Source organism: Periophthalmus magnuspinnatus, chromosome 11 (assembly GCF_009829125.3).
Source record: "Periophthalmus magnuspinnatus isolate fPerMag1 chromosome 11, fPerMag1.2.pri, whole genome shotgun sequence".
In the NCBI taxonomy this organism is placed as follows: domain Eukaryota; kingdom Metazoa; phylum Chordata; class Actinopteri; order Gobiiformes; family Gobiidae; genus Periophthalmus; species Periophthalmus magnuspinnatus.
Genome location: NC_047136.2, coordinates 19879284 through 19904617, shown reverse-complemented (window position 1 = coordinate 19904617; position 25334 = coordinate 19879284). Strand labels below are relative to the sequence as shown.

The window sequence follows — 25334 nt, the reverse complement described above, 5'->3', positions numbered from 1 at the left end:
GAATGTTCAGCAGTTGCCATGGTGACAATACACACATTAGCAAACGCTGCGAAAAGGAAAACACTAAAGTGATTTAAACAACACATTCTCAGGAGCCTGTGATCAATCTAAGTATTCATGGTCCTGTTTAGGAGTTTGATTTTACAAAAAAAGGCGAGAGTGATGTGATGGAAATTTAAGTATATTGATGTTGTGAAGAAAATATTCTTATCATACCTCTTTAAATGCATTTGATCTGCATCAGTCTATGAGACCCAGACCAGACATTAACATGTGTGAAGGCTCTGTCCCATCCTCCAGGAAAGCCTTTGTTGTCTTATCTATCCTCAGGTGTAAAAGTTAATTATCTCACGGGTGTGAAACAAAAGTCACTGCTTTTAAATGTATGTAGCTTTGTCATTCTGGTATAAATAGGGGGAAGGGAGACTAAGGACTAGGGGGACAGATGCTCTAGAAGAGAGACTTAGGAGGCCAGGAGGCTGCCAGTCTGTGGCCAGGGCAGGTCTGGGCTCTGTCCTCTCTGTATTTGCTGTAACAAAGAATAAACCATTCTTGTATTTCAAAACTCACCAGACTTTGAAAATGGATTATTTCTTATCTAGAATTATATTTTTTCCACAACAGTGACTGATTGAAAACCTGCTGGCTAACGCTAGCTAGCTTGTGTCTGTAATGTTATTTGAGAGTAACTTGTTTAACAGCACAAATCATCTCACCTGTTGTAGTTCAGATAAGTCAGTCCTTTATGGTCACATTGGGTTAAAACAAAGCTCTGATTAAAGTCTAACAGAGCTCCAATTCAGACAGAGCCTCCCATCTTCTTAAAAAATACTAATATATAGCTCCGTTGCTTGCTGTGATGTCATCTGAAACCCTAAATATTCACTCTTTTCACCCTGGGAAATAAAACCCACAACCTCGCCCATGAAAAGAAGCAATTACCCGATAAAATGTGGCCCAAAAGCCAAATGACCCAGTGCACCTAATGATGTCGTGCTCAAGTATTTGTGTTTGAGATGTGAATTCAACAGTGGTTTTCATACCCTGGCTTCACTGCACAGTTCTCAGGACAGACCAGGATCAAGGCGGGACTATGGGATCAAAACCAGGACTAAACCAGGACCAAGCCACGACTAAACCAGGACTAGGACCAGACTAGGACCAGACTAGAACCAGACGAGCTTCAGTGTCTGAGGTGAGTCCATTCTTGTTGTTTAATTTTAAACATTATTTTTGAACTTTATTTAAGACATATGCAAAATAATAATGATGGATGTTTAAACTTAATTAAAGACTTATCCAACAGGTGAGCTAATTTGTGCTGTTAAACAAGTCTCTCTCAAATAACGTTACAGTCACAGGCTAGCTAGCATTAACCGTTTTTCAATTAGTCACTTTCACCTTTTTGTGTAAAATTAAACTCCTAAACAGGACCATAAATGCTCGAGTTGATCACAGGCTTCTGAAAATATACTAATATTAAATCCAGTTTGGATTTTTTGGCAGTGTTTGCTAATGTGTGTATTTTTTCACCATGGTAACTGGTGAGCAGGCGAGGGCCGAGCAGGCGAGGATCACAGGCAGCGGTGGGCAGAGTAGAGTAGTAGTAAAAAGTTATACTAATTTAAGAGTGACTTTGCTTCATACTCAAAGTAATATTGCTAAAAGCACAGAATAATGATCTAAGACATTACAGAAACTACTCAAATAGGAATACAAACATAATTTGGCCAAACTACTACTACAGAGTAATGCTGCCCAGGGAATGGGGGTGTTCGACATATATGCCTAATATGGAATGTTCAGCAGTTACTATGGAGATGCAATGCATACCTTTGCAAACACTGTAAAAGCAAATTTTTAATGTAAGTCTGAAACTCTAGAAAAAATCCAAAAGTGATTTAAACAACACATTTTCAGGAGCCTGTAATCAATCTAAAAGTTAATGGTCCTGTTTAGTTTGATTTTCAATAAAAAGGTGAGAGTGACAAAGTGAAAAAAGTAGCTAGCGTATGACGGTAATGTTATTTGAGAGGGACTTGTTTAATGGCACAAATCAGCTCACCTGTTGTAGTCAGTCAGTTCTTTATGGCCAGATTGTGTTAAAATATAGCTCAGATTAAACTTGAGTAGCAGAGTTACAGACAGAGCATGTAGATATACTTCTTTATACAGTCTATGATCCCATCCGCAGGAAATGTTGATGACATCAGCTGCAAAGTATCAATACAGTTTATTTGAAAATAACAGTTTGGGTTTAATCAGTTAAAAATGTGTGATTTTTTTTAAACCTAGTTTAGTAATTATCCAGAAAAGAACAGATTTTTTTTTTCTCCAAGAGAGTTCCCCGGCCTGGGGGCAACCTCAAGCACAACCAATATGTTATAAACTATGTAGGTCGTGATACAGTAGGTTAGTGGGTTATTTTTCACTTTAAATTCTATCCTAACTATTAGCCCTTTGCTTTTGAAATTTACAGGCACAACCAAGTGAGGCCTTTTTGTCCATTTCCTCTTAAAACATCTTATTTTTTGCACTGTGGTGATATAAATTGTGAGGTATTGCAACTTCTCACACCACAGAACCTGTAAAATAAGCTAAGTTTCGGTTTGAGTAACAGGTTAAACCAGTCAAAGAGAAATTCAACCCACTTCACTACAAACAAAATGTGATCTGGGGAAACCTCGTGCAAAATCCCGCGTGACTTCACTGTTTAGCTCGTAGAAACGGAGCTAACGGTGACGCTCGTTTTCAGTAGAAGCTTCTTTCGGCTGTATTTGCTTTATAAAACGTACATTTCTTATTATTGGTAACGTCTTTGATTAATTCTATATTCCACGGATCATATTTAGCACCATTGTCACCGATTGTGGCTGTGTGAATGCGCGATGTCTGTTTGTGTTTTCTAGGTTTGCAGCGTGTTAGCAATTTGTGCTAACCTGCGGCTAACAGGAGGAAGGAAGGAGGGACCAGACGAGGCGGGTTGCTTCGGCCTTTTTCTCTTGTTCTTTCTCAAAACGAAATCACATCTGGACCGGAGCAAACGTGGAAAGGTAACGAACAATGCAGTATGTCGGTACTGAGATGTCGGTATATTTTCAATATCTCTGTATGGATTTTAGGAACCGTAAAATGGCTACTAGGTTAGCGTGTTCCTCACGTTTTCTTGGCTGTTGCTAGCATTAGTTTGCAGGAGTCGTGTGGTCATTTAATAAGACGCATTAATTCTTCTTACAGGACCTAATAAGGATGTATAGCTTTTATAAATTGGGATTGTGAAAAGATAAGTGCATTTGAGACTATGTAAATTATGATCGCTGGATTAAGTAAAAATGCGACACTTCTTGTTAACTTTGGTTGCTTTTCCCCTAAACGGAAACTCCCCAGTAACATGTTATCAGTTCATTCATTGGTAACCCATTGTTTCTACCCAAAGCAAATATTTTCTAGAGCTTAACCAAAAGGATTTGCAGATTAAATAGATTTCATTGCCTTATCATTTTCAAATGTGCTTTTATTTGACTGTCTGTGCTGTGTGTTTGGCATTAGCGTGTTTTGGCCTTGCAGAAAGCAGGTTCAGGGGTCAACCATGAGTGACTTATGAAGGGCATTTTACACACTGAGGGGCTATAAAAGTAAATAAATAAAAGTATGAAACATCGCCAACACAACTGGCCTATGTACATTTGACATAGATTATTTTCTAAACATGTAGCAGTCATTTTAATTATAGTTAAAAAACAAAAAGAAGTGGAAGTGTGTTGTAAGTCTGTATGTATTTGCTCTAACGTTGTAGGTAATTCAAAGTGCTCGATAGAGTAGGACACATGCAAATCCCAAAGCAAATAAGTAAATGAAAGCATGAATAATCATTACAGAATAAATACACAGAGAGAGAAGAACAAGACTCTTTCAGTCCTATGCACAGCCAGGCCTGTCACAATACTTTTGAAGAGCAATACATTGAGGAAGTAAATGGGCAATAATATTTAAACCAAACCATAAAACACAATTAGCCACAAAATGTATTCCAAATATATAGTATGATTAAAAACATGAGCTGCAATTAAAACAATGAAAGCAACAGTTAATTAGTTTTGCCTATAATGAGTCAATGAAGTTCATATTTCAACATTGTACACCTCAAATCTCATCATAAAATAGGTAAATAACAGACGTTCCACTAGTGCCAAGAAAAAGTCCCCACCATAAACCCTAACCCCCAAAAATGATTGTTCATCATTTGTGTCATGTGTTGAACAAAAAGGTGATTTAGTGTATATTGTGACAGGCCTACGCACAGCTAAAAAGAACCGTTTTGAGTCTGGATTTAAATATTATCAAAGCAGACGCCTGTCTTACACCTTTAAGAAGACTGTTCCAGATTAAACGTGATTTTAGTGCATTCAAAATCTGAATCCTTTTCTCCCTGTTCAAAGAGAACACATCGAGTCGTCTTCTCCTGGGTTTAGTTATTACAGTGTTGTGTCTGTTTTAAAGACTATAGAAACAACTAAGGTTTCACTTCCCTTTGTTTTAAATTAAGAGTTGAGTTTTCCATTGACTTAATGTGAATCCACAGTGATGGAATGTACTTACCAGTCTCCTTAAACTGAAATGGTGTTAAAAAGGCCCACTATGTTTGCCTGTGTTAGTCTTGTTCTTCTTGTATGGTGAGGTCACAAACATTTTTAGAGTCTGTTTGAGTGGACTGTAGTGTAGCCCAGTGTTTGTAAAATGTAATTTTAACTTTGCTCTTATCTCCCGGTGGATGCTGGGAAAGATGGAAATTGGGTTCTTCCTGCATTCAGTCAAACTGCTTTCAATGTCTCTGCCTTTACTTTACTCTAAATCTGCTTTGTACTTTTTAGTATTTCTTATATTTACTTCAATGCATCTCAGAGAAAAGTTCTTGTATTATTAGCAGTCTCAAAAGAAAAGACGACACTAAAGAAAGAACGTCAAGTATAATTTACAACCTAACCCTGTTTCATGGCCAACAACAGTTAAACCATCAATCAACCAGTTAACTGAATCTAAACACATGTAACTATAGTGACCCTGACAAGCTCCTAACAAAAGCAGATACTGGTTTTGTAAACACAGGAAATGGAATGGTGACTGAAATAATTATGTAATTTTGACATTTTAATTTGGTTAAAATATTCTCACTTTTTTTTTTGGTTTAATTATATTTATATAACAGCAATCAGATATGAGGGTGACTATGTTCACATGCACCAAAAAGATTAAGTGACATGCAAACTAGAAACTATGAGTTAATAAAATGACCATGATCAGAAGATTTAACTATTTTCCCTGCTCTTGGAATTGAAATTGGATTAGTATTGGATTTTGTTGTTTATTTAAATCTTAATAATCCTAGAACAAAAAAAATGTGATAATTAGATTGAGTGTGCATGTAACCAATCCCAGCAAGAATATTGTTCCATTTTGCTTTCCATTTTTGGTTAAAGTTTTATTTATTATTTTAAGTGGTTTGTGGTTTTCTATGGATTATATTTCATTTCTATTGAATGTCAAAGTTTTCAAATTTACAAACTCACATTTCACCAACACTTTTTTCTAGTGTTTTGAACAAGATGAGTAGACCACATTGTAAGTCTTCTAAGATTCAAGTTAAACCACTCTCCTCCTGTTAAATCAAACCAAATGCATAATGCAGTGTCTCTCCCTGATCATAAGAATAGAGCTTCTTTTGTAAACAGGAAGCACAAAACGGCCAAACAAAGGGGCGCTGCAGGGGTCAGTACTGGGACTCTCAGATTTCGATAACAGTCAAAGAAAAAAACAAGTGAAGGGCTAACCTGGTGATGGTGCAGAATAACAGCCACATTTACATCAGTCTGCCAGGCATACAATTTAAACTGATCCACAGCTGACCCTCTGTCAGTAAAAATATGTGATCTGCAGCAGAGAAGCAAGTTTAACCCTTGTGTTGTCCTGGGGTCAGAACTGTGTCATTTCTTAATCAAATGAGCTTAAAATTTGGCCAGTTGTTAATTTTGTATGCTTTTTATCAATAATTATTATAAAATTATTTTATAATGGGGATTGTATGAAAAATAATTATGCTGATGTTCCTCTTGAGTCAGTTTGACTCAATTTTGTTTCTCTTATAACTTGTCCATAGAATAGCATTTGTATAATTTGGGGCTATAGTTTTAGCCGGACTTTAGACTGATGCCACATTTACCCCACAAGGGCCTGGATTATGTGAAAAAAGGGATTAAAAAAAAAAATATCATAAGGCCCTATAACACTGAAATTACGTGACTGTAAAACCAAAAATATTTGAATTAGAAGGTGGGAGCGGTCTAGAAGGCATCAGATAATTTTTTTAAAAGTCAGATTTTTGAACGTGATCAAACAATGATGTTGAAGTTCCAAGGAGCCAAGCCATTTTCCCATTCATTTCAATGGGATTCAGTGAGTTGTGCTTACATTCGTGTTTGGCCTTTCATACCAACTTCATTCAAACTCCAGACTGACAACTTTTATGAAATATACATCTCATAAGACCTCATTTACATGAAGATTTACTTGATTTTGGATTTATTTATTTTTTTCATAGTTTAGGGTGCCCCTCTGTAAAAAAAAAAAAAAAAAAACAACATAGAACCAAATTTGACTGTGCAAGTAAACAGTGGAAGACCAGCTTGTGTTTGGGCCCATGTAAGTCTATGGACAGTGGAACTATGCTTTTTCTAAAACAGGAACAGAACTAACACCAGAGTCAAATCTCACTAAATATGTGGCTAGAGCTTTATAACAAATGGAGATAATAACTCTATAATTCTACACTGTACAGTACCTTTACCCCTTCTGTAAAACACTGGTGTTTTTTGGCACTATTATTATTTTGGGGGATGAAACCTGCATGTCTGAACTTGTGTTTTTAATGAAGCAAGAAAAACAAGTGATTCCCCAATGAGGTGTTACCATGATGACTATTTTTATTCGCCAGAGAGACGAGCTTCATGTGTGGGAAGATGGATCATGGTAGTGACCCAAGAGCAAATTTAAACACAAAAACTAAAAAAATCTAAATCTACAGTATTGTTAAATCATGAGCTAGAATGAAATACTAGTCGTCAGTTTGTGTCTCTAATGACTCAGAGAAGTTATTTATTCAAACTTCTACAGTCCAACTCTCAACATATTACCAGAAATGTCCCAGTAGTGCAAAAGAAATATGCACATGATGAATACCGACCCCCAAAAAGTTTAGTTCCATCTGTCGTATATGGAACTATAAGTCAAACGATTATCAGGCCTCATGTTTTTTCTGTTTTAAAGCGACCATTTCTAAGTTTGTTGTTTGCAGTAGATGACATGTGAAACTGGATCTATACTCTGAAAATCACTAGATTATGATTTTGAATGCATCTCTCCTCCTTAAATCCTCAGAGTGTGGCATTAGTTCAGTTGGAGGGTCAGTCCTACACAGCTGCTGCTCTGAGGCTGATGACAGGTGAGAGTCTTGAGGCTGAAGACGGATGACCGCAGGTGAGACTCTGTGATAGACCGTGAGCTGTCCACACCTCCACCGGCCCAAGTCCTTCCACTGCACAGGGCAGGGCATGTAGTTTTGTATTACAGAGGTGGGGAGAATGTCCAAAGTTGCACTAGCGAAGGAGCACCTTTACCTCAGAATAACGTCTCCTCCTGGACTGGTGGCTTCTCTGGTTGTGTAATCAATTTAAAGCCTCACTATTTTATTTAATTATATTCATTTTGGTTGTTCTTATCGGACTGAAAAACTTTGTATGAGTATGCTTGCATCTCTGCTCTTACTTGGCCTGGAGACACCTGATTGTTTCAATGGAAATATTATTCCATAGTATGGAGAATGTTTCTATGTGCTTTGGAGTGCATCAGGAAAGGGACTAACACATTTGAATGTTTGGAAACAAAATTAAATGAATTTTTTTTATGTTTTTGGAAACTAAAAATTGGTACTCCTTTAACCAGTCCCGCATTTGTTGTGTGTTTGCTCTTATAGGTGTGAAACAATCCCATAGTCATGTCTAAACCAGAGTCTCCCATGAAGTCCCGATCCAAGTCCAGATCCAGGTCCAGGTCTTACTCCAGGTCCCATTCCAGGAGCCGGTCCAGATCCAGGTCCAGGAAACGCCGCTACAGGTCAGGAATATGTATTCAGTGTGATGTTTCATTAGGACTTTATTACTGATACACACACTGCAGTAAATATGTTAACTTTAGTTAAGTTTCTTGAGAAGACACTGATCTTTGTGCTTTTGTTTCATGAGGATAGGCCCAATTCAATTTTATTTTCAATTCCAAAGGTGCACTGCGTAACTTTTCTGTTGGGGTTTTGAGATGCAATTTCTTCACCAAGAATATTCTACAGTGTGACATTAAATTTCTATCCTGTATTTATGCAAACATTGAAGAAAAAAATACCTTGAGGAAAAATTGATTTGTCTTTCTATTAGTGGGCTTTCCTTTCTACAGATCAGACGTGTAACTTTGCCTTGTGGTCATATTTTCATACTATACTGTGGAACATTCCCGGTGTAGCAGAATTGTCTCCTAGTCAACACTGAAGGGCCTTGGGAGGATGTTGTCACATGTCATGTTCTATATTTACATAACCTTTGTCTTGTACTATCGTAGTTGACACATGACTCCCTTTGTAAATAATAACGACAAAGTCTTTAAATACTTGAATGTTGTCAGGTCGTTTTACTCGAAATCTTGTTTAAAGTCTCAGAAAAATGTGTTTCTTGTGTAAATTGTGTTGAACCTTTGGACAAAATCGCTGTGTTTCAGATGACATCACAACATTCTATAAACAATATTTTACACAGATGGAGCAGCTAAAATGAATGTTATTAAAATGCAGATTTTTGTTGTAATACAAGAAGTTATGAATTCTAGTCACTAACAGAAAGCATCAGATTAAACATTTTTGTATTTACTTTTGAATATTTCATGGAAATATCAATCTCATCAGTAGGAAAAAAGTGGCTCTTGCCCCATCGGAGAATATGACGTCACATTCTATAATCTGAAACCCACCAAATGTCATCAGTGTAATGTCATCAGTAGGGATGGATCAGTAAAAAATATTAGTTTTTCCTTTGTATCACGATAATCGTTTATGTGACATTTTATACTATCGTGATAATCGCAGACAAAGTGACGTTGTCGGTGTGACGTCAGTGAGGGACTTTTTTTTCCTCCAATCTTTTCTTCACAAACTGCTTCTTGATTTGTGTAAAACTATAATTTATATTTACAGCATGTTTTATCCTCCCGATTAAGTCAAAACGAGAGAAAGATGTTGGTGTTTTGGGAGATTTTTGTCTTTTGTGTGTGGTTAAAATTTGCATATTTTCCCTGTTCATTTGACTACCAGGCTTTTAGGAGAGCTTGTGTGTTCAAAGAGGTTTCGGTTCAGTTTCAATTCAGTTGCAATTCAGCTTCAGTTCAGTTTTAGTTCAGTTTCACCTCAAATAAAATAAGACAAGGAAATACTTGAACATTTGCAAGGAACACGACAATGAATCTGGGATGTGAAAGGATTTAAATAGAGGTTAAAAAGTCTGAATGTCAGTGTTTTATTTTAATTTTTGCTGTGTGGCTCCTGCATCAAGAGACGTCAGTGTGGGACACACACCTCTCTCTTACTGTGCCCCAGGGCAGCTGTGGCTTCCTCCTTTTTCTGTTCTGAAATGTGAAAGTCATTTAATGGTAGTAGTAGTAGTAGTATAGGTAGTAGGGTAGGTAAATAGGTTTGTTTTTCACTTTTATTGTAACCCAGAATCTTTAAATTTCATTCAGATTAAGGCTGAACAAATTGGGGAAAACATTCAAATAGTAAGTTTTCTGACAAGCTCTGAAAAACTGACAAGACTGAAATTTTAACTGATAAATTAAAAATCACATTTCACACACAGACCTGAACTACGGGGTTAGACATGTATATGCACAATAAGACCCCATGGACACACGGGAAGGACACCTGACGCACACTGTACAGGGTTAGTTTTTATGCAGAATAAACAAGCCTTTGGGATAATTGTCTGTTCAAATTAAGTGATTAGGTTGCAGTTTCTCTCGCAGCTTTACTTCAAATTAATTAGAACCATTTTCTTCATAAATGCTAAATATGTTCAAATCTAACGATGATGCCAAATGTGTTTTAAAGAACAAATCAAATATTAAAGGGTGATGCGACTTGTGAGGACATGTGTAATCCTGGTGCATTCAGTCATGTTCATTTACTGCCCTCTTAGCATTCGTCTACTCAGTGTTGGATATTTGAGAAGCAGCCACACTACTCTCTCTCTTTCTCTCTCCCTCCCTCTTTCTCTCTCTCTCCCTCCTCCCTCTTTCACTCTCTCTCCCTCCTCCCTCTTTCACTCTCTCTCCCTCCTCCCTCTTTCACTCTCTCTCCCTCCTCCCTCTTTCACTCTCTCCCTCCCGCCTGTTTCTCGCTCTCTCTCTCGTCCCTTTCACTGCCTCCTCGTCTCTCTTTCTCTCCTTCTCATTCTCTCCCTCCTCCTCCCTCTCAGTCTATGAACAGCTCCAGCGTACGCACTTGTCTTGTTTGCCTCTAGTTCTGTTCATTCAGGTCTCTTTCAAATGGGAATATACCACGTTTCCTTCCTCACTAAGGCACTGTGTTTATATCAATGAAAACCAAAGGGTAAGCATTACTTTCGTTATTCTCTGGAGAGAAGCTAACTTCTTGGATTGCTTCATAGTTTTGAGTTACAGGTTTATCCATGTAAAGAAATGACTTGCATCTCGTTGGCTTCAGGTTTTCACAGCTGCATTTTGGGGTTTGACAAATTTACTACCATTAACCCAGTTCTATGGCAGTGCTTGTACTTCCTGGTTGTGTTCTCCATAATCGTCTACTCCTGTGCAATTTCAAAATGCCAAAGGAGTAAAGGAGTAGCAACATGGCCCTCTGCTGGCAAGAGTTGGTGTGGGCATTTAAAATGCTTTTGCAACACATGTGAACAAACATATGCAGAGTTTAAACCAATGTTTTAGTGTTCATGTTATGCATATAAAAATAAGAATGGTAAAAGAAAAGTAAATGTTAAAAAGTCCTTACAAAAGCCCAGTACATTATCTACTGCAACACTTTACATTGTTGTTTATTGTCCTGTGCATTAGGCACATTGTTTGGCCTGTACATCAGTCTGATTCTCAGGCAATAAAACACTTTATAATGAGATTCAGACAGGATGCAGCAGACTTACTTTGACCTGAAGAGCTACTTACACATCACGTCTACTGGAACAAGACAACAACACATAAATGTGTTAGTGGGTTTTTAACTGTAATCCACATGTGAATCTTTCTCTGTTGTGCGTCTGGAGTTGGAGCTGTGACTGGAGACTCTCATAGGGACTGAGCTGTACAAACTATCGAAGTCTAACTGGACTTTAATATGACTTCACTTTTATCTCTTTCACAGCTCCAGGTCACGTTCCCGCTCCTACTCTCCATCCTACAGGAACTACCCGTCCAGGGACTACCAGAACAACCGCGGAGGCTACAACCGTGGATATAACCGTGGCTACCGGAGGCCCTTCCACTACCGGGGCCGTAATCGCGGATACCACCACCGTGGGGGGCACTACCAGAACCGGGGGGGTGGGTACGGGTACAAGTCCAACTGGCAGGGAGGGGGCTGGTATGACAAAGAGCACAGCCCGCGCAGAGGTCGGTCTCGGTCGCGGTCCAGGAAGAGGTCTGGGTCCAGATCCAGGAGCAGGTACTCTGACCGCTCCTCCTCCAGGGGCTCTAGGGCCTCCCGGAGGTCCAGGTCCTACTCCTCCAGGTAAAGAACTATTATGTCAAAATAATACAGAAATCTACTTATAAATGTCATTTACTCTCAAGTTGTACTTAGTAGGGACTCATCAATCCATCTTTTTCTGCTCTGATGTTGATACTTTCCCTTTAAATGTCTTATGATACCATAGAATAGAATATAAAGGAAATAAATTATAATTTAACACAAATGGCATAAGGTGAAACATGGTCCAAATGTGTTTTGTAAGTACAGAACAGCTTTGTAAAAGTACACCTTTTAATGAGATGTTTTGGGCCGACATTGGCCAGTAAATCGATATATAAGATTTGATCTGTAGAAGTTTGAATAAATTACTTTTTGACTCATTACAGATGCAAACATAAAGATTCTGTTTGTTGCAGTTTGTTTTTAACCAAATAAACAGACGTAGAATAATTTTTGGGGGATGTAAGTTGGGTAAATTAGTTTTGATATTGTTATGCTATTATCTTTAAGACTTTTTGACTATTAGAAATTCCACAACAATATTATCGTTGATCATCCATATTTTCGTCGTTAATATATTGCACTTCAGAATGTGGCCATGACAAGCCTTGTTTGAGTCTTTGTTCTCCCGTTCAAGGTGTCCTCACATAGACCCACTGCCTGCTCGTCCCTCCTTCTCCTTTGTTTTTTATTTTTATTTTCATAGCTGTTTTGGCACAAATTTAATTAAAATGTCCAAAAAAAAAACAAACAAAACATAACATGTCCAAAATATAAAGTAATTGTCCAAACGTGTCATGTACTGTAACTATATATAACATAGAAATGTTGTTTTGAGTAACTATAGCCTCTTCAGAACTATAAAGGGAAACATGGTTATTTAAATGTTACATGTTAGTAAAATACTTCTTTTTTTAAAACAAATGTGTTTTCTTTAAAAGTTGTCCGCTCCTCCTCAGGTCTCGATCGTCATCTCACCACCGCAGTGGTAAAGGTAAATCTGTGAAGGACCATAAGAAACCTGCAGAGTCTCCAGGGCCCAAACCTGGAGCAGAGGGCAGTGCCATCGAGAAAGCCTCAGGAGGGAAGTGGATCGACTATGAGACCAGCCCCAAACCCTCCAGCCCGGACAGAGCGCAGGCAAAGGTACAACATGAGCTTTACTATGAAACCAGCCCCCAAACCCTTCATTGTTTTCCAACCTGTGGTAAGAGAACACAGGCAGAGGCCTCTGCAGTTTTGAGAATTAGTTTTAGAAACGGCTCTATCATTTGTATGACACTTTGACTCTCGATTTTTCTGTTTTTTCACATGTCCATGTTTTTGTTCTTTAAGTTTAACTTGCACTGTTCCACTACTACCTATATTTTAAACCTTGTTTAGCCCAAATTTTGTCCTGACCTGTCATGTTTTTATCAGGTGATACTAAGAAATCTGAACTCATCTTTGGTCCTACTTGGAGTGAAAAGTTAAAGAACAACTCTATTATTATAGCATTATCAGGCCTGTGTTAGTAATAATATTGGTATTACTTTAAATAAAATTATACTTGTGTGAAACCCTCTGCATTATAATGTCAAAATACTAAAATTTCAAACTTTATTTTGATACCCAAGAATGGACTCTGACAATGATCACAATAAAATACTCTTTTCTTTTTTTTTTTAGACAGTATACTGTGATTTTCAACATTAAATGATAGTACTTTATTTTCTGTTTTCCCATGTGGCCTTATATCTATGTAATCACTCAGTGGTCCAGGTAGGTTCCATAGTGGTCCATGGGTGTATACTGGTCTATGCGGTCTTATACTGGTCAATGCGGCCTTATACTTGTTCTGATACAGTTTAAGATCATTCTTATGCTATTCAGGAAAGGTGCATTTTTTCCTGTCAATGGAACTTTTTTAGTATTGATACCTACTCAAGTGAGCCCTGCGGTGTGTTAAAAAAATAGTACCCCATTATTCTAAATATTTTCTATGTTTCTATTTCTATGTTTTCTGATGTCTCTCAGGCTGCTGCTAAAAAGGAGGAGTCTGGTGTAGAGAACAAGGGCCCGGGGGCGGGGGGTCCCATGTGGAGGACCATTGGCTCTGTGTCTCCGCCCAAGCCATCGCCCCCGGCAACTGCTCAGACTGCCGCGTTCGGAGGATTCGGATTCTTCTCAAAGGAAGACCCTGCACCTAGTGACAAAGCGGAGATATCAGCTGCCTTTAAAAAGTATGCGTCCCCATTCCCTCTCTCCTCCGCTGTTCATACACCATTCAAAGTGTCTCTAATGTTTAACCAACTTTACATTTAATTTTTAGCCTAATGTCAAAGATCCTTGGAAGAATACAAATTAAAATGGAAAAACACCCCGATTTTAAAGCCATGATTTTAAGTGATTTCAAAATGTTCTGAGGAGGTTGTTTGAAACCCCATTTTCTTAGGACGGTGGTTCTAACGTGAGTATGTTTATTGCTCTGAGTTATGTTTAAATGTTCAAAATGAAGGTAAGGTGCAGAAATATGGGTCTGTTTGATACAAATGTGCATATATCCACAGCTTTTGGGTTACCAGGGTGAAGTCATAGACTGTAAAATAGTGGACTTTGGGATTGTTGGCAGGTGTATGTTTAAATTGTTTTTAATGTAAATCAGACATTCTGATTGGACATTGCTTCCTGAAGTGGGAGGGGTATGAACTGGAGGTGGAGTTAAGAACAGCTAACAGATCAGGGAAAAGGCTGCGGAGATTAAAGTATTACTTAAACTAGGGCTGCAGATAATTATTATATTGACTAGCCAATTTAATCTGAGTATTTCTATTGGACACTGAGATTTTAAAAATGCATTTTGAACCAAAAAGGTTGAAATATGGTGACTGAAAGCTTCTAGATAAGAGGATATTTAGGACTAAAATATTTATACAAATCAGAAATGAACATTTTAATGTCATTGTTTTTGTGTTTTTAGACATGTTTTATAGTCTGTATGGTCCACATTATAATTATTAAAATGCCTTTAAGTTGATGTATTACATTTCATAATGGTCTCTTCAGAGCCATAATGTGGTGGGTTTAAAAAATACATTTTACCTCATTTCCTCTTTAACAAACATAACATAACATGTGCGGGAATAGAACATTTGAGCTGTACTTGTCACATGACCTGCCACATGACCACAGTCCATTATTGTACAGTCTGAAGTGTTTCTGGATCATAACCACCACATTTAAATACTCCTCGTGACCAGCCAGATGTTAAAAACTGTACTTGTTCTGTTCCAGATTTTTGGCTGAAAATAAAGGTAAAAAAGAGGAGCATTCTGCAGATGTGGATAAAGCCAAGGATCTGTACGGCTCGTTCACTGAGAAAGACGACAAAGAGCTGCCGTTCTTCGACGCCGGTGAAGAAGAGTTCCTCAAGTCTCACGTTTTAAAAGACGATGAGGAGGAGGGAGGGGTGAAGAGCAGCATCTCCACCCGAGAATTGTTTGGGAAGTGGGGAGACGAGCCCAGCTATGCCCCCACCTACCCCACCAAAGAGAAGGCACGCAGGTAAGGCAAACACAGGAACATAAATATGTCACAAACTTCTACCTTTCACAGAATGTTTTTGGAAACAGTAGATTTCATTCAGAATTTTACCTAAGACAAAACCAAGACCGGTCGATTGTAGGAATTTTTATTTTGATCCATCTTGACCAACTGGATAAATTAACTTAATGTTATTGCCAAAGACGCACAGAGCCATCATTTTCTGTATCCACTCTCGATTTTATAGCTTTAAGTATCTTCCATCCCAGATATCACCTGATCCTGGAGACTGAAAACGGTGTCATATAAAACACATTTAAATTTAAAGTAACTACGAAACGACTTTGTAAAAAAGTGTAATGAGACATTGTGTCTGGTAAATTGTCTTATTAAACCAGTTTATAGACAAAAAATCTCCAGTCTACCAAAATATCGATGGTGTACAGTGTTCCCTCGTTTATCACAGGGGTTACGTTCCAAGAATAACCCGTGATAAACGAAATCCGTGAAGTAGAAAAGTTAATTTCTACAGCCATAAAATATATATTTTATGGCTGTAAAACCCATCACCACAAACTTTATACACATTTCTCAGACAGGCATTAACATTTTCTCACATTTCTCTTGTTTAAACACTCTCAAACCTTTGTAGATTTAAAAAAATAAAAATACTGTAATGTACTGTAAATAAAAATGACAACTTTTGGAAATGCTGTAACAAAGTAAATTTTAATGATCAACCTACGAGGTTGGACACATAAGAAATGATTAATGGAGACTCACACGTATTTTACAGTTCCTCTAACTGCGCCTCTTCGTCCTGGTGCCGTTCCCCTGTAATGTCACGTAATGTTCTTTTTCCTGCAGTCACTGATCCACAAACCTAAACCAGACTCCATCCGCATGATAGTTACAACCCTTTATGTATCCTTGTTAAAACTTGTTGCTGCTGTCGTCCTTATGTTATTTTCCCCCTTCTTTATGTCGAGTTTACTTACAAACTCTCGTGGACGCACGTCTTGGCCTCCCTGCGTTTCTGTGGTGCATTTTCAAGCGTCACAGCAGCGCGAATCTGGAGCACTGTACATCCAGTACAGACTTATTTTGATCTTAAGCGCTGCTTATGCAATTATATCTACCATTATGGTATCATCCCATTTACCGCTGTACAAAACAGTTATTGAATATCTTTTGCTCATATTGTGTGACTCTACTCCCAGGGACCCAGAGGAGCCAGAGGGGGCACCAGAGGAGGAGCCCTACCGCCGCAAACATAAGAAGGAGGAGAAGAAGAAGAAAGAGAAGAAGGAGAAGAGGAGGAGCCCGTCCCCAAGAGAGAAAGAGCGTCCCCTGTTCCCCGGAGCCTTCCCTGCACGTGCAGAGTCCCCTCAGAGACTCGCGGCGTCTAGAGAAGAGTTTGAACAGAAAGTGAGCGCCATGGGACTGGATGAACTTCCCAGGTATGTATCCCAACAGAGCGGGGTTTAAAGTCTCTGTCCCTGATTCTTATGGGACTGGACAAACTGCTCAGGTATGAATCCCAGCAGAGTGGGGTTTAAAGTCTTTATCCCTGATTCTCATCATCTTAAAACTCGAAGAACAGAACTAGTTCATTTGCAGTGGTTCAAAGTTATTCCTAACGTACCTTATGCATTCAGAGCATCCTAATTATTCACCATGATGAATTTATGAGCACTTTTCACAGCTCTTTGCTTTCCCGTAATAGTTAACTCTGCTCTGGTCTCGTTAACAACTCCACACTTCCTGGTTTTTGGACAATATCAGATTTTATAATTGGACACCGACCGTACACAGTGGACTTATTTTGACCTTAAGAGCTGCTTACACAATCATATCTGTACTGCGGCAGAACACTTTGTTCTCAAATACATGGGCACATTGGGTTGTGTTGGTTCCAATAAAAGTATTGCTCTGTTACTCATATCATCACCTGTTAAAAGTTCTGGTACCCAAATAAAGGTCTTGGCCCTTTTAAACATATCACATGGGTCCAAATGTATATAATTCTGTAATGAAATTATAATTTTATGTTTATATAAATAAACTTGTTAAATTAGATTATAAACTTGTTCTAAGGAATGGAATGAAATCATCATTTTAGTTTTTTTTTAGTTAAGTATATTTTCTGACTTGAGTCTTTTTACGCCAGTCCAGTGCTTAAATAGGTTTCCCCATACATTCGCCATAGATTCTCTGGTCCTCCATTTCTCTCAGTCTCTCATATGTAAGTCTCTCATCCTCTCATGTGCAAGTCTGCCATTGTCTCATCCTCATGTGTAAGTCTCCCATTGTCTCATCCTCTCATGTGCAAGTCTCCTTCTGTTCTTCATTTTGTTTTTTTGTGTCTAAACTCTCTTCTCTTTCAGGGATGTGATTCCATCAAAGAAAGATGCAGAGTTCCGCTCCATTTTTCAGCACATCCAGGGGAGCCGCCGCAGCCCCTCGGAGCTGTTCGCTCAGCACCTGGTGTCCATCGTGCACTATATCAAAGGTACTGCATGGGGCGCACTTTCTCAGAATTATTGGTGCTGTTGGTAAGAGGCGCTCAGTGCTGCCCCTCCCTGTTGCCCTCTCCATAAACGCACATTGGTCATTACTATGTTCATTGTTCTGTGTTTCAGCTCAGCACTTCCCCTCTGCAGACCTGTCTCTGAGTGAGAGGTTTGCTCTGTATCAAAAGAAAGCCGAGGAGGCAGAACTGATGAAGCCTCGAAAGAGCCCCGAGATACACAGGTACAAAACCAACAGAACAAGACGATTCAGAAGGGACTCTTATGGACGTTTGTGATATTAAAACTACTTCACACAACCCCAGGGGAACACAGATGGTCTCTAACTCATATTTAATCATGTTATGAAATTAGGCAGTCTCATTTCAAATAGATGAATCTCATTTTGCAAACTCATCTATGTGAAACATGGACTGCTGTATTTTGTAACTATGATCAAACTCTTGGAGAGGCTTTGACCACACATGTTCAGATGTATTTGGTTTTCATCTGTTACAGACAGTGCACTGTTCTCTCAGGGCTACTTCACTGTTGGTATGAAATGTGTCTGAAGTGTGACTGATGGACTGATGGAAGCTACAGAATGGCAGTCTCAGGGCAGCTGTGGCTACATGAATATCTCACACAAATGCCTTTATTTTGACCTCTGACCTGTGTTTCCTCCCTCAGGAGAATTGACGTGTCGCCCAGTGCATTTAAGCGTCACTGCGGTCTGTTTGAGGAGGTGGAGGAGAACGCTTTCAAGGTGACCTGGTCTTTACTGAGCGATCCCCAAACATAACCCAAACCACACGTGTTCAGAAACTCTGCTTCTCTTTCAAAGGACGCTTTTGTCTAAGTCTAAGAGTGTGTTTTTTAAGTCCAGAGAGATCTGTTTTTTATGATAAAATCCAACCAAAGGAATAATAAAAGGGAAATGAGATGAACCAAGCTACTCTCTCCTTGTAAGTATTCTCCTTACAGCCCGAAATCAAGCCACAAATACATGGTTTTAGGAACATGTTTGTGCCCAAGTCTGCTACACTTTACGCTTTACACTGCTACTCTTAAACCGTTTCTGGCAGATGTTTGCTCTCCCCAAAGGTATAAATATAAGTCTTGAAAAAGTTTCCAGATAAAGTCAAAATGGTGGGCTTGATTCCTCTGTACCTGTACTTCCCCTCTGTTTACACCACAGCTCATGTGTCACTCATGTAGATGTTTATATTTTTATTTTTGTAGGATTCAGGTAAAAAGTTCAAAGGAGATGTGATGGACTTGCGCTTGGACATCGAGCGCAGAAAAAGGTTATCTGGGAAAGGCCGCAGTCCCGGAGGCAGCCAGGAGAGGTCCTCAGAGAAGGCTGGAAAACACCACAAGAAATCCAAGTAGGTGAAGAGATGGTGCCATTAAGGACGGACCAAGCTGATTCTGGATCAGATATTGGATCTCAGTATTGGTCCAGTCGATATCCTGTTTGGACAGATAAACAGATCTAATGGGACCATTTACAGGTTGTGTAAACAAAAGTTTTAAACGTTCTGAGACTTTCTGGTCCGACTACAAAGTTCTGTGGTTATTTCAGACATGACTGATACAAAACACATTTGGATCAGTTTTGTCTTATTTTATTTTTGTGCCATACCTGAGTGCCACCTACAGGAAGACTTGTATTGGCTATATTGATGACTTGATTGGCTTGTATTGTGAATAGGGATAAAACATTACCTGTAGAGCAGCCTGTATAGATTAGTCTAATGCACTACAGGTTTTGGCCAACTACATGCGGGCAGGTGTAGGGGGGCCAATGTAAGGGGGCAGATATTTAGTCATACTAAAGCAGTGGTTCTTAACCTTGTTGGAGGTACTGAACCCCACCACTTTCATATGCACATTCACCGAACCCTTCTTTATTGAAAAAATAAAATGTTTTTTTTTCCCCCAAACTCAAGACACATGTATGTTTTACTGGTGCACAAAATGAACCGTGCATTAACATCACTGTGTTCAAAGAATAAAACCAATACAATGCATGACCTCACAACAAATTACATACATACCTTTCCACAAAGACATGACCTTTTTTAATACTACCACACTGAAATGATTTTAATTTTTAATCTTATGTATTCCAATAATGAACTTATCGTATTTATGCAATTTATTATTAACATTTTAACACACACCCATCACCTAATTTCGGTAATGTGCTTCCGTGGTCCCTCAAACATGTCCAATCAGAGCGCAGTTGTCGCCAGGATCCTCCCAGTCAATGCCGGGGCATCACTCTGGCCGTGTCTCATGCCGTGTCTCAATTCAAGTGCCCTTAAATGCCCTTATATGCGCCATTGTGCCATTAAATTAAGTCGGGTGGGTACTTCGATAGGCATATTGATGGGTGCATTTGTTGTATTGGGACACGGCCAGCATCTGGAGACGCTCGCAGTCCGAGAATCATATTGGGTGCGTGTCTTGACCTCCACCGAACCCCTGAGACTGACTCACCGAACCCCTAGGGTTCGATCAAACCCAGGTTAAGAACCACTATACTAAAGTTTTGTACTGATAACTCATATTTCCTGACCATAAATGCAATTTTGAATTGACTGGGGAAAAGACCCAATCACTGGCCATCAGATAGGACTGAATCTCACCACAGTGTTTACTCTAAATTTGTTTTCTTCACAGAAAAGCAAAGAAGAAACGTGACCGCTCCCCCTCCTCCTCTTCGTCATCCTCCTCTCCCTCCCCGTACCCTCCTTACAGGGCCAAAGATTACAGCGAGGGCCCCATGGAGCACCCAGAGGAGGGCTACTCCCACCAGAGGTATCCCCCCCACGGGTACGGTCCCGGGCCCAGAGAGTATGAGGGCCACGGCATGGACAGGGGACGCGGGAGAGGCTTTGTGAGTTTAAAACCTTTTTAAAGTAATTTACAGTTTTTGTTATGTTTAGCTGTGGGCTTTAATGTAATGATGTGAGGTGTGTGTATCTGCAGTATGCAGTTGTCATCTTTAATGCTGCAATATGTAACTTGTGATGGGGGTGGGCTGTTCCACACTGCATAAACTTGAATAAAGTGACCAAAAGCTAGCCCCCCACCCCCACACTGTGTAAGACCTGTAACTTTCAGGAACATTGGAACATTCCAGGGAAAGCATTAACATCTCCATGGAGGCCACCAGAAAAGTTACTGTTGCTTCTGCAGATACCATAGAAACCGAATCTCAAACACTAACTGATCCTAAAGGGTGAATCTAAACCACAAACAAACAAGGTCCTGTATTGTCTCATGAATACGAGTAAAGGAGGTAAACTAAATAAAACTCTGATTAATATAACTATAAAAAAACACATAAAACTCTGAATAATACATGAATATATTTTACACATCATGATGTTTTTGTTTTTAGTTTCCTCGAGTGCGAGGCAGAGGCTGGAACAGGGGCAACTACCAGGGCAACAACAGTAATGGAAACCCTGCCAACATGAACCCACAACAGCGCCCCCCAGAGGAAGAGTGGGACCCAGAGTACACGCCCAAGAGCCGGAAGTACTACCTGGTCAGTGCCACTGAAAGATTCGGGCTCCATGATAAAGATGTGCCAGCTATGGACTAGAATAAAAACACAATTCTACTTTTCTCTATTAAAAATGAGGGTGTATTTTATTCAAAACAATGCCCTTTGACCCACGAGACGTAACCACACTGCCATTAAAGGTGCACTGTGGAGCTCTTTCTGGTGAAAGGTCTGCCATCTGCTGGTCTCCATGGAGATGTTTTTGTTTTGTCTGGAATGTTCCAACATACAGCATATGTTTAAGGAGATGGATCATTTTAATGCCTTACTATGAAATATTCCAGACAATGCAATTACACAGAGAGGGCCAGTATTTAAAACCAAGTCCACAGGATCTGAAAACGAGGTTTTCAAAATTTTAGAGTCAGATCTGGATCATGAGGGCGGTCCCACATGTGTGACTCAGATCTGACTCTAGTGGTCCCATCTCTGAGGTTTGAGGCTGGTCTAGTCTTCATTTCTCATACTGTTTTCAGCACGACGACCGCGACGGAGAGAAAACGTGGGTGGATAACCGCGGCCGTGGAAGAGGAGCATTCCCAAACCGCAGAGGAAGATTCGTTTACCGCAAAGGAGGAGCCGGAGGAGCCGGAGGAACCAGCCCCAAATGGACCCACGACATGTACCAGGGTGGAGAGGAGGGAGAGATCCATGATGAAGGCTGCGATGAGAAGGGCCAGGTGGACAATAAACCATAGACCGGGACTAGGACTACACCAGACCCAGACCAAGAACTAGACCAGACCATATGTACCAGGGCGGAGAGGAGGCAGAGCTCTATGATGAAGGCTGTCATGAGAAGTGAACTATATCTAGGACCAGACCAGACCCTAAGACTATGGCCCTAGGCTGGACCCCATTTAGACTTAACACAGGGAAATATTTAGTCAGAATTTACTCACATCTTCAAATCCCCTAAACCTGTTTCATATGAGGGATTACTCATTGCACTTGGTTTTGTTTCTCTATAAAACTGCTTTCTAAACATTTTTAAGTCCAGTTTGGATGAGGAAATAATTTAGACACAAAATGACAAATCACTGAAACGGAGCCAACCGTCCCATTGTGAATCTGTCATAAAATGCATAATATCTCCACCATAATCCCACAATAGGACCACAGAGCTGTCGGGCTTGTCTCAGTTTGTCTTAGTAAAAATTTGAATTGTTTTGGTTAATTTGTGAATAAAAATGTAAAAGTTTCAGAGGCTTTAAAAGAATGAACCAAGATCAACGCGTGTATTTCTGTTAGGAACCTTAATGACTAACACTAAACGTGACAACATAAAAATATGGCTCTGATTAAAACACTTGTGTGGGAAATGTGATGCTAACAACTTATTTTCTTGGTGATGGCCAAGTTTAATGCTGCACCTTGGAACATTCCAGTAGTGTTCTCAAAAGTATAAAAATCTTATACTAATTGATAATAAAACTAATAAATATCAAAACTAGATTGTCATTTGAACCAGGTGCAGGTATCGATACAGCTCAACATGGACAAACTGGTCTGGAAACCATACAGGTTTTTAGTATCAAAATGAATATAATGAAATGTTAGTATCGTGACAACACTGCATTCCAGACGATGACCTCCACAGATGAGAAAGGGACAGGTTTTTAAGAGGAGGTGCAAAAACATGAGTTTTAGATGGCATCCATGCATGTTTGAGTAATCTAGCAATCTCTTCTGGGCCCTATTCAATCCCTCCTTATAATTACCAATACGAACGCTTACAAGGCTCCACCCATAAACCTACATCACCCATGTTCCCACACAATTCTCTATAAATATACAAAAACATGATACAAAACTGTACACAGTAACTTGACAAACCTGATGTGATGTGCAGTAGTTTCATTAGTGGGATGCTGCTGATTCTTTTGTGATAGAGCTCTGAAGGGGGAGTGACATAGCACGGGGAGCAAAGAGACGGGGGTTACTTATGATGTTATGTGTTAGCAGTTATTACCCCTCTTTAAGCATTTTTGTCACTCTTAAGTTCTTTGGAAAAACAAAATATTGTTAGAAAACAAATTCAGAAAATAATAATTATACAAATTATTATTAATATTCCTCTTTAAAACGTGACAATTGTGGCGTTCTTTAAAACGTGACTTTTTGGCATTCTTCTGTCTGATCGAACCTCTTCTGCTGATCTCTGGTGATCCTCTGCATGTTTGTCACTTTCAGATGTAAATGTACTTACTTATGTCTCATAGCTCTGCCTTCTGTGGTTCATTTAGACCAGGGGTGCCCAAACTCATTTCACCGAGGGCCATATCTTTAAAAATATTAGCCATGGAGTGCCACAGACCAGTGGTCAATACAGTGGATAATTCAGATGGTGCATTTAACATACTTTAAATAAGGCTTGAAATATTATTAGGTCTGTATGACAATGTGATATGTAGGTTATATTGGTAGCATTACTGAAATTTGCCATAAAAAGTACTGATTGATCAAAAATTGGTCTGAGAGCCACATTTGGCCCCTGGGCCATAGTTTTGACACCCCTGATTTAGACTTTTATGACACATATGAACCAGAGGGAGATATAGGGAGGCGTCTGTGTGCGCGAGTGTGTGCCTGCGTGGTGCTGCAGACCCATTGCACTGGCTTGTGTGTGGCGCTGCAGACTTTCGGGGTTTAAACCTTTGACCAGATCAGGTTTGAGGACACTTTTTACTGTGGAATCCTTCAGTTTGACCCTTTTTACCGTTGGCCGCTTTAACTATTTGTCTTTTAATTTTCAATAAATGTCTTTGATTTGAGCTGTTTCTGTCTCATCTTTGGATCTAAAAAACAACATATAACTTCACAACACTTACGATATAAGTTATATGGTATATAGAAATGTTTTCACATATTTTCTGAAATTGGCTCAGTTCAGTTGAACCTGGTCACGAGACGGAAAGAGGAGCCTCGTCTCATTTAGTTTTGAGAATCTTGATTTTGATTATAAAGCCAGGCTTGAAATAATTTTAGTGTCGACTGTTGTTCTCGTCAAATGATTATTACTGTTCATTTCAGTTGAACTTTAACTTGCTTAGAAAACTGTATTTTTAAAACCTCAAACATTGGTGAGAATATGAACTACATGTGACCAGTGTTGGGCATCTTACTTCAAAAATGTAATTAGTTATAGTTACAAGTTACTTCTCCCAAAAAGTAACTGAGTTACTTTTTGGGAGGAGTAACTAGTTACTAGGCAAAGTAACTATGCCGTTACTTATGTTAAAACAATAAAAACACAACATATGTGAACCTTTTAACATTTATTTCACTTGAACAGATTGCAATTAGATTGCATTTGTTTACAAGTAAATTATAGAATGTATAAAAAATGTATTTATTATATATATATATATATATATATATATATATATATATATAAATAATGTCATTTGAAGTGCAAATAGATCAACAGGTCACACAATTTCAGACAACTTCAAGTATTTTCTTCATTAAAATAAACAATAACAAAGTGCTTACAGTAAAATACTGAAAAGATTCATTGCCATGTTTTGCAAAACTAAGGCATTCAAATGTAAATCTGTAATAAAATAATACAAAACCTTTAAGCTTCTCTGGCCACACACTGTAATTCTCTGTCCAGTATTCAAATATTAATCACTCTTATTTCAACATAAACTGAACTTTATCCATCTCGAACATTCATTAAAAGATTCACACAATCCCTACTAACACTTATCTATTCCTTTATCTATCTTTCCATCCTAACGATTGAACCAGTGGTTGTATCTTAGAAGCAGAAACTTTCAAACCTCTAATCTGAGCCTGTTCCTCTTTGGAGAGAACACAGTCACATTTCTGATCGAAACAATTTGGACCCAATCAGCTGTCAGTGCCCGTGTGGACAGGACATCATTTCCCATCATGCATTAAGCGT

The 25334-nt window shown here is 38.9% G+C and overlaps 1 protein-coding gene across 3 annotated transcripts; it reads left to right on the top strand.

Annotated features, from left to right (window-relative positions):
• The first annotated feature begins 1131 nt into the window (after positions 1–1131).
• On the top strand, positions 1132–24194 carry thrap3b (thyroid hormone receptor associated protein 3b). Of its 3 annotated transcripts, none has more exons than XM_055225536.1 (15): positions 1132–1195; positions 2910–3053; positions 8027–8166; positions 11483–11848; positions 12769–12955; positions 13826–14031; positions 15083–15352; positions 16552–16791; positions 17719–17843; positions 17974–18085; positions 18532–18607; positions 19084–19229; positions 20530–20746; positions 21254–21403; positions 21898–24194. In XM_055225536.1, the coding sequence occupies exons 3-15, from the start codon at positions 8048–8050 to the stop codon at positions 22117–22119; spliced, it is 2436 nt and encodes an 811-aa protein (XP_055081511.1). In that variant the 5' UTR covers positions 1132–1195; positions 2910–3053; positions 8027–8047; the 3' UTR covers positions 22120–24194. The 3 variants fall into 3 exon arrangements, with proteins under 3 accessions (XP_055081511.1, XP_033831015.1, XP_033831016.1); XM_033975124.2 differs by lacking the exon at positions 1132–1195 and adding an exon at positions 2699–2809; XM_033975125.2 differs by lacking the exons at positions 1132–1195; positions 2910–3053; positions 8027–8166 and adding an exon at positions 10540–10699.
• The last annotated feature ends 1140 nt before the right edge of the window (positions 24195–25334 follow it).